Source organism: Aotus nancymaae, unplaced genomic scaffold, assembly GCF_030222135.1.
Source record: "Aotus nancymaae isolate 86718 unplaced genomic scaffold, 86718_ANA_hifiasm-v0.15.2.pri h1tg000064l_1, whole genome shotgun sequence".
NCBI lineage: Eukaryota > Metazoa > Chordata > Mammalia > Primates > Aotidae > Aotus > Aotus nancymaae.
The window spans coordinates 3,419,839-3,436,492 of record NW_026988479.1 but is presented as its reverse complement, the minus strand read 5'-3'; the positions used below and the strand labels follow the sequence as shown (position 1 = coordinate 3,436,492).

General features: G+C 34.3%; 1 protein-coding gene across 2 annotated transcripts in view; it reads right to left on the bottom strand.

Annotated features, from left to right (window-relative positions):
* The window catches only part of SLC12A2 (solute carrier family 12 member 2), a 106,544-nt gene that overhangs the window by 56,687 nt on the left and 33,203 nt on the right, over positions 1 to 16,654 (bottom strand). For both annotated transcript variants that reach the window (XM_012447974.2, XM_012447980.2), the window contains exons 5-7: positions 4,204 to 4,343; positions 1,650 to 1,760; positions 126 to 234 (exon numbers count right to left, since the gene is read on the bottom strand). In XM_012447974.2, coding sequence (XP_012303397.2) covers positions 126 to 234; positions 1,650 to 1,760; positions 4,204 to 4,343 — 360 coding nt within the window. The remainder of the gene's footprint in view (positions 1 to 125; positions 235 to 1,649; positions 1,761 to 4,203; positions 4,344 to 16,654) is intronic.

The window sequence follows — 16,654 nt, the reverse complement described above, 5'->3', positions numbered from 1 at the left end:
TGTAAATTAGGATGAATCACCAAACCATACCCAATCCGTTACAAAATATCTAAAATGTACATTTAACTGATAATAGAATTTTGTAATAGGTACCCTTAAAAAAGTATTGAATCTTTTTCACTTACATTTATAACCAAAAAAACCTTTGGGCTTCTTGCTCTCCAGTGGGATAAATGTTCCTATGACGAAATCACCAATAGCAAGAAGTAGAATCACCAAAAGAACAATCTGAGCCTGCAATTTTAAACATTAAAAATTAAAATCAAGTATCTTGTTTCTATATCTTGATTCATTTCCACAAAAATATAACTTCCATGAGGGAAAGAACTTCTGTCTTGTTTTGCCTGATTCTCCAGTGCCTTAAATAATGCCACATGCCAAGCAGCTACTCAAGAAATTTGCGTTTAATGAACAAAGAGATATTTAAAGAAATATCTGGCAGAAAAAAAGACAGTAAAAGTGAGATCATGCCACATTTCTGAAACAAGTTAAAGATGTGTATGGCTTCCCACAAGCCATAGGGTACTAAAAATTCCAAACGCTATAGGCTTTCATTCTAGATCATTCATTCCTGTCTCTTCCACCTTAGCACTACAATCGTGACATGGAGAACATGCTGGACACAAACACAAGTTTTATACATGGTCCAAACATAATGTTGCATATGTGATTGCTACAGGAAAATAAGAAAAAGTACAGAAAGAAAACGGCAATATACAGGAGGCAAATTCAAGTAGCAATGGGATTGGAAGAACAATCTATGAGAACTACCATTTCCCCTTTTCCACTTTGAACCTCTCAATAAAACTAAAAACTCATGAAGAACTGTGTCATCTGTGGGAAAAGGAACTACATACACGCTAATCATATCCCAGTGGTATAAAATTCTGTTATTTTCACAAAGCCAATCTGTAAAATGTGTAAACAAATGATTTAATTTTATACTAATATAACTTTAAAGTAAAGAACAAGATTGAAAAATATCCTTTCAGATTTTTCTTATTTTTGGTTTCATAAACATTATCATATAGAGCACAAATACATGACTTTTATAAGATCTTTAAAAGTAAACACCTTTGTGGATATCCATTACTTGGGGGAAACTACAGCTGTGCTATGATGCTCTAATTCTCAGAGACAAAAACACATCTGGGTGCTCTGCTTATGGGTAACATGTGACTTTAGCAATTTTTTCAAGAAACAATGCTACTGACTTTCAGAGTTATGACTTCTGAAATTTCAATAGCAAGAATAACTTCTCTCACCTTGTGTGGGCATTAACTTTTAGTTACTGCCCCATATTTATTTTTAAGTTAAACCTTTAAATAAATTACAAAGTCAAATGTTTAATTTGGACTGATACACTGACCTGAGCATTTTTACATACTACAAAACTGGAGAATGGGTGAGGTGGGAAATTCAAAATTTACAAAGTACTGTGTTTAACTAGATCTCAGGCTAAGTGTTATATCTTCAAAGATTATCTGCCTTGTCAAGTAGAAAGTAACTTTATACATAACCTTTTGTGAAAATGGCCACTTAGGTACCATTAGAATCTGGAAATATTACCATACTTTAGAGTGTTCCCAAAACATAAGCTCTAAAAGTTCACATATTAAGTATTTACAGGTGTTCCTATCATAACTTACTTTTGCTTCCCACTCCATTCCAGCTACTGAGATACCTAAAAGAATCACCACTGTAATGGCTCCAATAATTCGGATATCATTGATTTCATCTATCATAAGTATGGAATGTTCCTAGAAAAAAAATCATAAATATAATAAGCAATATTAGTTATTTTTATACAAATTCACACTCCTTTTGAAACATTTTAGAGATATCACAGTGCCTTACATGTAGAAGTTGAATAGTTACTTAAGGAATAAATGGAAGACCTAAAGGAACAAATTACTATTTACCACTGAGGTATCATTCAAGCATCCGATGACATAAATGTGTTTTAACACTTCTACATTTAATATAGACTCGACAAATCAAAAAAGGAATTGCTAACAAGGAGGTAAAAAAGTTATAACTCATACTGCTAGTTAGAATTTTAAGTTATATAGCAGAAATATATTTTGTATTTATTGTGATTAGTGAACTCATGCTAATGGTCTTTTATACTGCAAGAAAGTGATAAGCACACCTTCCTGCTGCTGTCCAAAAACACAGTTTCTGCTCTGCCAACAAATTCATTTGTAGTTTAATATCAATGGCATTTTTAAAAGATTCCCATCTAAAATAAAATTAAAGATCATGATATCCCAGTTAGGTAAGTAAAAAGCTATTTATCAATTACTACCACTTCTCAAATAAGGTAATAAAAGGCACAAAAAAACCAGAACATAATTTGTTTTGATAACTCAGGATGACTGTATTCTATTGCAACTGACAAAAGTATAGAAGATTATAATAATCCTATAAACTTGCTTCTTAAAAAAATTAATATTGTTAATGCTTTTAAAAAGAAATTCTTTCATAAAAGTTAACTACAAGGAACAAAATTGCTTGAATTCCAGATAAATGACCTTAATACAAATATTCGGGTGCAAAAACCCCCAGATCCAAAGATGCTTTTGCCAACCAAAAAGCACAGCAAGTGTTAATATTTAACCAATACAGTAGGAAAAGTCATTTCCCAACCTTATCCAACTTCAAGGATCCCATTTAATTTCATAAAGCAGTACGTACTTTCTACTTTGCAGAAAAAAAAATTGTTTTTTAAATTTGATTTTGATATCTGTTGAATTAATCTGACATTTGAAATTCCCTGCAGCACTCAGATAATAGTATCTGACAATTACTTGAAAAAAAAAAGATACTAGTGTATATATCTATTGACTGGCTTTTAGATTCATAGACCATGCAACAGAAGACTACAGCTATAGCTCAATATTTTATATAATAAATCTGATTAAAATGTTTGAAATTTCATATTTCTCTAAATTTTCCATGAAACAAACACATGTATAAATCATAATTAAATACTCTGATAAGAGTTCAGAGTAAATCTTAAACTTTTACTATCAAACAAAAACATACACTAAACAATGAAAGAATATAAACTCTAATGATTATATTGCTTACTCACTGTATTATAGCCCTTCTTTTTCTTCATCACTTTGGTGTACACAAGTAAAGGTCAATGTCAAGGTAGGTGTCAGTCCTTGTCAGATTTTATACTTCTTAAGGTACCATTTGCTACCGTAGAATAGTTACAACCTAACCTAACATGAGCAATTATAAGTGTCACTTTTGAGGTTCCTCTCATTTAATAATATTTGAGGAATCCTATTTCACACTCTTACTTCTTCAATTATACTCCAGAGCAATATAGCCAGCTCTATTTGGATATACTCATGGCTCTTCCTGTTAACACATTGAAACTAAACTGTCCTGTGTTCTCCATTTCACCGCAAATGGCATTATCTTCCAACTAAATCCAAAAGTCAGAAATTTGTGCATAAATCTGAAATCCTATTTCTCTAATTTCCCACATCGCATTAATTATCAAATCCACTCATTCACATTATTTAAAATCTCCCAAATTCGCCCACATCTCTCCTACCCTACAAGTCACTGTTTTAATATAAGCCACCATCTCCTCTCCCAGGATACCTACAACCTTTTAAATGGTCTCTATCTCCCTCTGTCATTCCTCAAGTCCATTCTCTGTACCATGGACAGATACTTCCCTACATCCCAAATCTGGGCACGTCATGTTCCCCAATCCCAAACAAAATCCAAACTTAAATGCAAATAAGACCCTTCTCCTGATTCTTTTTTCTCTCTCTAGTCTTAAATGTCTTGCTGCTTTGTGCTTAAACCATACAAAAATGTAATTTTCTTAATTCTAACCTTTACAGGCCTTTCTTTCCTTTTCTTCCCTATTCCCCTCATATCACTTCTACCTTTCCAATTTGCTTGCTAACTAACATCTAGACTCCCATCCTTGGAGAGCCCTTCCTTGACTCCCTGGCAACCCCAATTCCTAATAAGTAACTTACATGCTCCCCCTTTGTGTTGCCACTGTTGACATTCTAATAGTATTTTATTCTTTGCCTATCTCCTGTACTAAACTTTTTGAAGGACGAGTCTCTTGGTTATATCACTGCTTTCGTAACCTCTCATGATGAGTGGCATATAATTCCTCAATAAAGATTTGGTAAACGAATGACTGAAAGGAAGGTGAATTACCTTAAGCAACTCCACCACAGTTTCTGCAAATCCAACCACATACATAGCAACTGCAACAGCATTGGCAAAAGCGAAAATCAGACCAATTGCACCACCAAATTCTGGCCCTAGACTTCTAGATATTAAATAATATGCTCCTCCTGAAAAAAAAAAAAAAAAGAACACGGGTACTAAAGTTAGGATTTAAAATGCAAAATTATCCTTTAATTACACAAGATTTCACAAAGCAGATGCCTCCTCTAAGCAGAGCAGTTCAACAGGCAAGTGAGTGAGTATATTTTCAGAAATACCTGAAAAGAATTCTTCATAAATCACCTATTAACAATTCTCAACATCCAGATAATGTTTCCCATTATCAAATATAATATCATCCTATTTGAATTCCCATTTTCTCTTTTAAAGTTTAGATTAAAATGGGCTACAGCCTCCTCCCCTTCACAGATCCCAAGAGACCATTTCCCATTGAATTTCTAATTTATATATTTAATCTTAATGTAACTTTTATTTTTATGTTTTGTTTTTTTTTTTCTTTAGACAGTTTCACTGTCGCCCAGGCTGGAGTGCAGTGGAGCAACCTTGGTTCACTGCAACCTCTGCCTCCTGGGTTCAAGCAATTCTTGTGCCTCAGTCTCCTGAGTAGCTGGGACTATAGGCATGTGCCCCCACGCCTGGCTAATTTTTGTATTATTAGTAGAGGCAGGGTTTCACCTCTACTAAAGAAACAAAAAAATGCTAATTTTAGTAGAGATGAGGTTGGCCAGGCTGGCTTCAACCTTTTGACCTCAAGTGATCTGCCCACCTCAGTCTCCTCAAGTGCTGGAATCACAGGTGTGAGCCACCATGCTCAGCCTTAATGTAACTTTTAAATCACAGTTGGTATGATTTTAATTACTTAATTATAGCAATTTGCTAATAATGTAAATACAAAGACCAAAAAAAAAAAAAAAGTCTCACAGCCGCATATAATGGTATCCCAAAGATACGTAGTTTGTATACTAGTAAATTCTGTCTAAATGGCAGAATAAACAAAGATATTACATGACTATCAAGAAGCAAGTTATTTTTCTAACTTAAAAAAATCAGTTTTGTATAATTTATACAAAAATTAACTCCAGATGGATTAAAGATTTAACCATAAGACCTAACACCATAAAAACCCTAGAAGAAAACCTAGGGAAAACCATTCAGGACACAGGCACAGGCAAGGACTTCATGACTAAAACACCAAAAGCACTGGCAACAAAAGCCAAAATAGACAAATGGAACCTAATTAAACTTAAGAGCTTCTGCACAGCAAAAGAAACAATCATTAGAGTAAACCGGCAACCACCAGAATGGGAAAAAATTTTTGCAATCTACCTAACACACAAAGGGCTAATATACAGAATCTACAAAGAACTAAAGCAGATTTGCAAGAAAAAAACAAACAAACCCATTCAAAAGTGGGCAAAGGATATGAAAAGACACTTTTCAAAAGAAGACAAATATGTGGCCAATAAATATATGAAAAAATGCTCATCATCATTGGTCATCAGAGAAATGCAAATCAAAACCACATTGAGATACCATCTCACATCAGTTAGAATGGTGATCATTAAAAAATCTGGAGACAATAGATGCTGGAGAGGATGTGGAGAAAAAGGAACGCTTTTACACTGTTGGTGGGAATATAAATTAGTTCAACCATTATGGAAGACAGTGTGGCGATTCCTCAAGGATTCAGAAATAGAAATTCCATTTGACCCAGCAATCCCATTACTGGGTATATACCCAAAGGCTTATAAATCGTTCTACCATTAAGACACATGTACACATGTTCATTGCAGCACTGTTTATGATGGCAAAGACCTGGAACCAACCCAAATGCCCACTGATGACAGACTGGACAAAAAAATGTGGCACATATACACCATGGGATACTATGCAGCCATAAAAAACGATGAGTTCGTGTCCTTTGTAGAGACATGAACCTAGAAACCATCATTCTCAGACAACTGACACAAGAACAGAAAATCAAACACCGCATGTTTTCACTCATAGGCGGGTGATGAACAATGAAAACACCTGAGCACAGGGAAGGGAACAACATTCACGGGGCTAGGTGGGCGGGTGGAGGGGAGGAGATGAAGGACAAAGGCAGGGGGGCGGGGAGGATGGGGAGGGATAACACCGGGAGAAACGCCTGATGTAGGCGATGGTGTTGGCGGGGGCGTGGGGATGGAGACAGCAAACCACCATGGCATGTATGTACCTATACAACAATCCTGCAGGATGCAGGACGTGCACATGTGCCCCAGAGCCCAAATACAATTAAAAAAAAAGTTGGTATTATGATTTAGGGTCACTCTAATGCTTATCTGAAGTTTTTAAGAGCTCTTCTAAAATTCTAATTTAAATTTGGCCATTAGGTCATAATCAAAACAGTTTTATATAATACTGAAGTTATATAAAGCCATATACATATTTCTATAAACTGATTAAATACTTAACACCATATAGTGAAAGTCATTAAACAGCTGAATATCTGTTTCTATTGTTCACCCAGTTTAAAGAAGGTAAATGCACCAACAAAAAAATTCCGGTTAAAGTACTAATGATGCAAATTTCATTTTGGAAAATGCCTGTATTAGGTTTTATAGTTCTCATCAATTTACTCAAATATTCTACACTTTAAACCCATCCACTGGGATGGGTTTAAAACTTTCTTGCTTTTCATGATCTTGAAAATTAAAAAACAAAACAATCTAACTCTTTAACATTAGCCTCATGATTTTATAAGATAAAAATGACTTAAAATTTTCCATGAAATATTCTTGAGCACTAAAAACTCCAATCAATTTATATATGACAATTTTGTCAAAGATCCTAGAATGAATATATTACATCACATAATTAATCAAAAGGAAAATCCCTACAATAATTATCAGCTTTTATTTAACATATATTTTCAAAGATAACAAATTATTTCATCAACTCCCAATAGCAAAAATGAATTAAAATAAAGTTTACCCTCATTTGGTAGACGAGAAAATGAAGTCACAAAGAAAGGTTATTGAAATTAGTCAATGCTCTTGTGTTTAGTAGTTGACAATATAAACCTTACAATCAGAAATATCACCAACAGAATCTATTAAAGTAAGAAATTCGTGTTATGTGCCTTAAAGTTCTGATTTTATAAAACGGTAACTCTGAGATTTCAAAACTATTTAAAAGTCTTCCACAAATATAGAAACTTAAAACATAAAATTCAGTTTTAAAAGATTTGTATTGTTTTCAAGAAAAAGGAAAAGACATATGGTTAAGAATATAAAAGCAACTGCTCATCATCTTCTATTACTTCTTATGAAAAGCAACAGTTATTAGCCCTATTTATTCCCACTTCCATTCCTATTTCCTAGAGTTTTTTTTTTTTTTAAACAAAACAAAACAAAACAAAACATCAAAATGGATGGTATTAAAGATATACTCTGAAAGGATCTGGTTTTTACTAATCAGCACAGACTAGGTATACACCTTATTTTGTTAAATATTATACATTTAACTTAATTCTACCAAAGTACTGTTGTCATCCTCATTTTACAAATCAGAAAATTAGGGCTTAGGGAGGCTAAGTAATTTGGCTAAGGTCATGTAAGCAGCTAAGTAAAGAATTGTATTTAAACTCAGGTCTCCCTGATTTAATTGCTTACCAATACAGTATGTATGATAAACTCTTGTAAATCAGCTTTTCTTTTATTACTAATAATGCTGAAGACATTCATAGAAAATAAAAATAATTTTATTTAAAAAAATCTATTGATCAAGCAAATACAGATGTCAATATGGAAAAATGTCCTGATGGAGACTCATAATTTGGCCGTAAACTACCCTAACTCCTGACTGCAAAGAATATAATTAGTCAGATGCCAGAGATACTAAGTAGTGACAATACTGAGTTCCATCATTATTACATCTTGATTTGAGGATATATGCCCTGTAACTCTTATTGAATCTCCAATCAGTAATTAAAACCCTAACTAGGCTAATCAAAAGTATAAGATTAAAAACTGGTATCAGTCATAAAATACTTCTCAATTTCAAAAACCTGAAATGGCACACTGCATATTACTGACCACAACAGAACTATGTTAGATGTATCAAAGATCCCTAAATATCTAAATTATGTAACACACTTTTAAATGAATCACAAGGGAAATCAGAAAGTGTTTTGAACTGATTTGACAACAAAAGTGAAACATAAAATTAGTGACATATATCTAATACAGAAATTACAGTAAAATTTGTTTTAAATGCTTATACTAAAAACGGAGGATATATCAACAATTTAAGCTTCTACCTTAAGAAACTGGAAAAAGGGTAAATAAAATCTAAAATAGAAAAAAGAGTAAGAAGAAAGCCAAAAGTTATTCTTAAATATTAATAGAACTGATAAACAATGAGTTAGACTAATCAAGAACAAAGAAGAAAAAAGTAAATTAACTAAATTAGGAATGAAAGCAGGGATATGTCATTACAAATCCTATTGCAATAAAAAGTTAAGAAAGTTAATATATTAAATAACTTGATTATAATGATTTTCCAATTTAGATGAAATATACAAATTTCTTGAAAAACAAAATGTGGCAGAAGTGTGACTGCAACAGGAAACTGAAGTAAACCTATAACATGACAGAGATTACATTTGCGATAACCACTCCCTAACAACAACAACAAAAACCCCCCCCCCCCAAAAAAAAACTATAGGTGCAGATGGCTTCACTGGTGAGGAAGAAATAAGAATTTTACACAAACTCTTTCAGAAAACAGAGGAAAAGGGAACACATAAGATGAGCATAATACTGACACGAAAGCCTAATAAGATTATGATAAGAAAATTTCAGACCAATATCCCTTATGATCATACTCAAAAATTTTAATAAAGTATTAGCAAGCCAAGCTCGGGGGCTAATGTCTGTAATCCCAGCACTTTGGGAGGCTGAGGCAGATGGATCGCAAGGTCAGGAGTTTGAGACCAGCCTGATCAACATGGTGAAACCCATCTCTAACAAAAATACAAAAATTAGTCAGGTATGATGGTGAACAGGAGGCTGAGGCAGGAGAATCACTTAAACCCAGGAGGCGGAGGTAGTAGTGAGCTGAGATTGCACCACTGCACTCCGACCTGAGCCAGAGAGTGAGATTCCACCTCAAAAAATAATAAATAAACAAATAAATAAAGTATTAGCAAGTAAAATTTGACAGAAAGGATACTATCTCTAATTCAGTGAAGTTTATCCTACAAATGCTAGGTTGTTTTAGGTGAAAAAAAATATGTAAGTTGTGATAATAGAATAAGGGAAGAAAAAAACACGCAGTTCAACAGAGCAGGAAAATCATGAAAAAATTCACTATCCATTTATGATAAATAATCTCAGCAACTCAGAAGCAGAACTCAATCTGACAACTGACATCTTTTAAAACCTTATAGTTAACAGTGATGTTGAACTTATTTCCCCTAAGACTAGGACAAAGAAAGGATGTTTATTCTCACCACTTCTAGTCACCGTTGAACTATAGGTCTTAGCTAGTTCAACAGGCAAAAAAAAAAAAAAAAAAAAAAAAAAAAAAAAAAAAAGAGAAAATGTCCTACAGGCTTGAAAGAAAAAGTAAAAACCATCTCTATTCACAGATGACAAATCTTGGCTATTGTGAACAGCACTGCAACAAACATGGGAGTGTAGCTATCTCTCCAATATACTTAATTCCTTTCTTTTGGGTATATATACAGCACTGGATCAGATGGTAGCTCTATTTTTAATTTCTTGAGGAACCTCCAAACTGTCCTCCACAGTGGTTGCACTAATATACATTACCACCAACAGTGTACAGGAGTTCTCTTTTCTCCACATCCTCTCCAGCATTTGTTACTGCCTGATTTTTTGATATGATTTGCATTTCTCTGATGACCAGTGATGTTGGGTACCTTTTCATATGCCTGCTTGCCATTTGTATGTCTTCTTTTGAGAACTGTCTATTCAAATCTTTTACCCATTTTTAAATTGGATTATTAGATTTTGTTCCCACAGCGTTGTTTGGGCTCCTTATATATTTAGGCTATTAACCCAATTTTTTTCTGGCAGAAGTTAGCATACCTAAATCAAAAATTTATATGAAAATGCCAAAGATCTAGAAAAGCCAAAACAATTATGAAAAAGAAGAACAAAGTTAGAAGACTTAGGACTTACTATGAAGCTAAGCAATCACGACCAGATAGTACCAGCATAGGATAAACAAACAAATCAATGCAACAGAATTCAGTACAGATAATATACAGACAATTGGCTTTTCAACAATGGTATCAAAAACAGTAAGGAACAGATAGCTGTTTCAACAAATGGTGCCAAAACAAGTGGATTTGTGTACAAAGGTGGGGGTAAGAAGGTTGGGGAGAAAACTGCACCCTTCATCTCACACTATACCCCAAAATTAATTTGAGATTGTCCACAGATAAAAATCTAAAAATTAAAACTATAAAGCTTCTAGAAGAATATATAAGAGAATGTCTTCATGGCCTTGGGATAGGCAAATATTTCCACCATGAATAATAAAAACACTAACATAAAAAAAGATGAGAAACTGGACTTCATCAATGGTAAATGTCAGTTCATTGAGAGACATGATTAAGAAAATGATAAAAATGGTAAGAGAAGCCACAGACTGAGAACGAATACACACAATACCTATATCAAACCTAATAACACATCTAGATATATAGGAAAATCTACAAACCAGTAACAAAAAGACAACTCAATTTTTAAATTGGCTAAAGATGTGAATACATCACAAAAGAAGATAGACAAGTGGCCAATAAACACATAAAAAGATGCTCCTCATCATTGAATATCAAGGAAATGACCCAAACTCCTTCTTGCCACCTACCACCCTCTCCATATACTTCCACTGTGGTCCAAATGTGTCGCCTCATAGAATCCTGGTACTAGAAGGGATCTCAGAAGTCGTCAGGCCAAACTTCTCATTTCACACACAGCAAGGCTAAGATTCAGAAAGGTCTGTAACTTCATGCCATAAATGAGCAGTAAAGCTGTGAGAAGACTCAAGCAATCTGTTATTTAGTCCTATAACTAAAATCAAAACTAAAATGACTGCCTCATCTATCTCTTACTATTGTTGTATGAGTTAAGTAATTTAAAATCCTTTGGTAAAAATAAAGCCTGATCACAATTCCATTTTAAACTCAGCAAAATACTGAATATATTTTCCCTGTTGTGATGTTGTGATATAAGAATATACATTTGGTCTTCATCCAAGGTTACTGCAACAGAGCTTATAAAACCATTGGAATTTATTGACAAGGTAAGAGGCATCTTTTGTTGTTTAAAATAAGCCCTTTCAAATCTACCAGTTTATGGTAATAAGGTGACTCAGTGGGCCCCTAGATGGCTTCTGGATTGGACAGTGCTAGTTGCTAGAGAAAAAACTATGTAATCACAGGGGTTAGCACTTTCAGTATCCCCATTACCCACCCCAGCTCCCACCCCTCACACCTCAGAGGAGAAGGGAAGGGAGAAGACTAGAAATTGAGCTAATCATTTAATGGCCAATGATTTGATCAATCATGGTTATATAAAGGAAAAACCCTGTAAACAAAGGGGTTTAGAGAACTCAGGCTGGTGAACACAGAGATGCTAGGAGGGCGGCATGCGGAGAGGTCATGGAAGCTCTGCATTCCTTCTCCCATACCATGCTTTAGGCATCTCTTTTGTTTGGCTCTGTGTTGTAGCCTTTCTTATAAACTGATGATAGGTAAGATGTTTTCTTAAGTTCTATGAGCCATGTTAGCAAATTATCAAACCTGAGGAAGGGGTTGCAGAAACCCCCAGTATACAGCCAGTTGGTCAGAGGTACAGAAGGCCTGGAATTGCAACTGGCATCTGAAGTAACAGTAGTCTTGTAAGACAGAGCCCTTAACCTATAGGGTATGCACCAACTCTGCGTAATTAGTGTCAAATTTTAATTGAATTGTTGGATACCCAATTGGTGTCCTGAGAGTTGGGGAACTGGTTTGTGTGGGGAAAATCCATGTTTGGAATCAGAAGTGTGTAAATCGAAACAAATCCTAGTAGTATTTGCTATTACCGAGTGTGCAGAACTTCATGAATAGTGTAAGTCACAAGGGCTTTTGCAAAGATGAATGAAATGGCACAGAGTCTAGAAATAGACCGACACTGTTTATTTAGGGTCAATTAATTTCTGCGAAAAACACAAAGGTAAGTAAACAGAAAAGAGATCATCTTCAAAAATGGTGCTGGAATAACTGGATATGCATATGAATCTTGATTCACATTTCATAGTATATACAAAAGCTAGCTACAAATGGTAATACATCTAGGTAAAAACCTAAAGCTATAAAACTTCTAGAAGAAAATCTTTGGGACCTGGGGCTAGAGGGAAATTTCTTAGATACCACTCCAAAAGCACAATGCAAAAAGGAAAAAATGATGAACTGGACTCCGCTAGAACTATGAGCTGCTCTTCTAATGATGCCATTCAAGGAATGAAAAGACAAGCCATACACTCAGAGAAAATAACTACAAATCATATATCTGATTTTATCTAAAACCTTTCAAAACTCAATAGTAAGAACTTCCAATACAATAAATATATAACCCTTAAAAAAATGGGCTACAGATTTGAGTAGACACACATTGTACATGAGAATATGACCAACATCTTTAGCCACTATGAAAGCACAAATGAAAACCATCACAAGATACCACTACATACACAGTAGAATAAAAAATAAAAAGGACAATACCAACTGTTGGTAAGGATACAGATGTGGAACAAGTGAAACTCACTGTTGGTTGGAACAGAAAGTGAAAATACTTTAAAAATAAAGTTTTTTTGGTGTATTGAGGAATGAATCAAAGGGTGACAATAACAAAATTACATTCTAGTACTCTGGTTTACAAATAAAAAATGAGGAGTTTGTCTGCCTGTTAATGTTTGGCAAATTTTCCCTATTTTCTTGCCATTATTATAACAAATAGGAAAAGGTGAAGTGACAAACATGCAATCTTCCAACCAGGATCGGGTGTCATCTTATTATGAATGATTACCAGAATAATTCAATTAAATTATAACTCTAATTCTGCAGCAAACAATTTTGGAACCAGGCTGAGGTATTAGTAATAATAAACTGTATAAACTGACAAAACTGAAAGGTGACCAATGAGTAAAGAAAAATCCCATGTTGAATATTATATTACTTTCCAAATTCGTAGCTGAGCTATTTGTAGTATAGAAACACTGTTTTAATGAACTGAAAATATAATGTTATGTTAAATCTAATAAACCTCATAACACTGCATTTTACAGCCGCTTCAAATATTTCACTGATCTGAAAACTTATAATTTCAAAGAAATTAGCTATTAAGAAAAGGAACTATGGAGCTGAATTCTAACTTATAACTCCTTGCTTAATAATGGTAGGAATTAAAAGTGATACAATGAATGAAACAAAAAAATTTGACCATCAATGATAATCTGATTTTTCAAATACAGAACGCACTTTTCTGTCATAGTATGCGGGAAAAGTTTTTCCCTGTTTCCAATGTTTTTGGCTTTACCTATTTACAAAAATGAGGAGGTATTCAATTATTTCAGAGAAAAGTAAAACAGATATGAGTACATAAAGGTAATTATGACTTATACAGACATTTTCAAAATTCACCAGCAGAATCTGCTAAAAATTAATTTTGCTAAAAAACAGGTATAATTGATTTTTTCTTCTTACTACCCATGTAAATGATAAATGTGACTAACCACAATGTTGCATTAAATAAGATAACATATGTCAACACCAAGGTATCATGCCTAGCAGTTAGGTCTCAAAAGATAATAGCTACTATTATTATCTGAATGTAAGTTCCCAGAAAATAGCATCTTGTCTTTCATTGTTACAAACCCAGTGTCTGTAACAAAACACTCAACAACTGTCTGTTCATTGACTAAAGTACAAGTAACGTAACACTTCATCTTCATCACGAGATAGGCAAGTTTATGATGACTTAGATTTTAGAAACTTCAGAACTACCTATCTAAAGTTTTATGTAACCAAGGTTTTTATCTGTAAAGGTACTGACCTTTGCTTTTAATTAAGTCAACTAAATGCCCCCAAAGATAAAATGGTTGAGGAATCTTTCCATTCTGTTGCTCAGTTCATATAATACAGTATGAATTAAAACCAAGAATTTATAGTCTTCATCTTATGAAACGCTGCCTGCAGTTATCCTCTATTCTATAAGTGAGTGTAAATTCATGGATTAATTAAAGATGGGACAACTCTGGTCTATGTAATCTAGGAAATGCAGATATGAGTGAAGGTGGCTGCTGACCAGCACCATCCAATTTGCAAAACCTGATGCACGTGATCCATGAAAATTCTATAAAATCCAAGCTCTCAAGAACACTGACATGATTCATAGAACAGGAAAGGACTCTAAAATCCTCATAGCCTGCAATAATCTGAAGAGCATTAATGTGTCTTTTGGGCAGGGACTATGCCAGAAATAAAGTAAACTCTATCAGTTCCTTGGTACTGCTATTCTTACTTCATGGAAGGCAGGGAACTGAAGTGATGCTTCTCTAATCTGCTTCCAGTAGCTTTAAACAGTACCTAAAATCACTACTAAAACTGAATCAAGCCTGAAAATAAGCATCTTTTATTTTCTGCATTTTGACTTTTTCAGAAACCTTGCACGTTTCCATTACTATTTTTGCCTGAGACTTCAAAATTGTACATTATTACATTTGTTACAGTTAATAACAAAGTACAACTTTTCTAGATTGCTATCTGTTTAATCTCTAAAATGTACTATTAAAGCCAATGTTAAAATTAATTAGTAATATTAAATCTCTCCTATGGCAAAAAGTACACAACACTAGGAAAAGTTCATTGAATTCACATACTTCTGCAAAGCTGCAAACATGTAATTTTCAAGATGAGCGTAAGACATTATTCAATTAATATGAATACATGTTATAATTCAGTTAAGAATCAAGATAAACAGGCATTACTTCCAATTAGTTCTTAACATTATTTTTTTAAAACTATGCATCAAGTTTAAAATGGGGCTTTTTGAATTAAAATTACTAAAAAGTAACTACAATGTTCCTCAACCTTTGAATAATATTTTTTTTTTTTTTTTTTTTTTTTTTTGAGACGGAGTTTCGCTCTTGATACCCAGGCTGGAGCGCAATGGCGCGATCTCGGCTCACCGCAATCTCCGCCTCCTGGGTTCAGGCAATTCTCCTGCCTCAGCCTCCTGAGTAGCTGGGATTACAGGCACGCGCCACCGTGCCCAGCTAATTTTTTGTATTAGTAGAGACGGGGTTTCACCATGTTGACCAAGATGGTCTCGATCTCTTGACCTCGTGATCCACCCGCCTCGGCCTCCCAAAGTGCTGGGATTACAGGCTTGAGCCACCGCGCCCGGCCCCTGAATAATATTTTAAGAACATGTTATTTCCTTATTAACTACCTTAGAAGTCAACTTTCAGTCTACACAAAGTTCAGATGGGTTCATCAGACATCACTCTTCCTCCAGCATTTCTGTTTCCTTTTAAGACCCCAACCCTCTAGATAATTCCAGCTCTACTATCGTCCTCTCTAAGTAGCCCTTACAAGGTAGGTGGTCAAAATCAAGTAAGAAATCCAACTCGGGCATTCTTGGTACCACCGAAAAGCGTAGTTTGTAGCTAAAAATGGCAGACAAAACTATACCTATACATTGAATCTCAAGTTTTTTTTAAACCATTAACTCCCCTCTCCATCTTCTTTTGAGCCAATTTTGTTGAATAAGAAGGATTCCTTGCTCCACTGAGATTCCCAGTGTGTAATTTTCTGTCATCACCCTATAGTATCATTTAACAAGTTTCTCCCTCCCCTGCATATTCTATAAAATGTTTCTGGGAGATATATGGCATGATGTGATTCAGATTTAATTTGTTGGGAAACAATACTTCACAGGTATTCTTATCAAGTAAAAGCTTTACAGAATTGAAATTAAAAAAAAAAAATTTTATTTCAATAGTTTTTGTGGAACAGGTGGTTTTAGGTTACATCGGTAAGTTCTTTAGCGGTGATTTCTGAGATTCTGGTGCACCCATCAACCAAGCAGCGTACACTGTACCCAATGTGTTGTCTTTTATCACTCACTCACCTCCCACCCTTCCACTCAAATCCGTAAGTCCATTATATCATTCTTATGCCTTTGCATCCTCATAGCTTACCTCCCACTTACAAGAAAGAATATATGAGATTTGGTTTTCCATTCCTGCGTTACTTCACTTAGAATGACGGTCTCCAACTCCATCCAGGTTGCTGCAAATACCATTATTTCATTCCTTTTTATGGCTGAATAGTATTCCATGGTGTATATATACATTT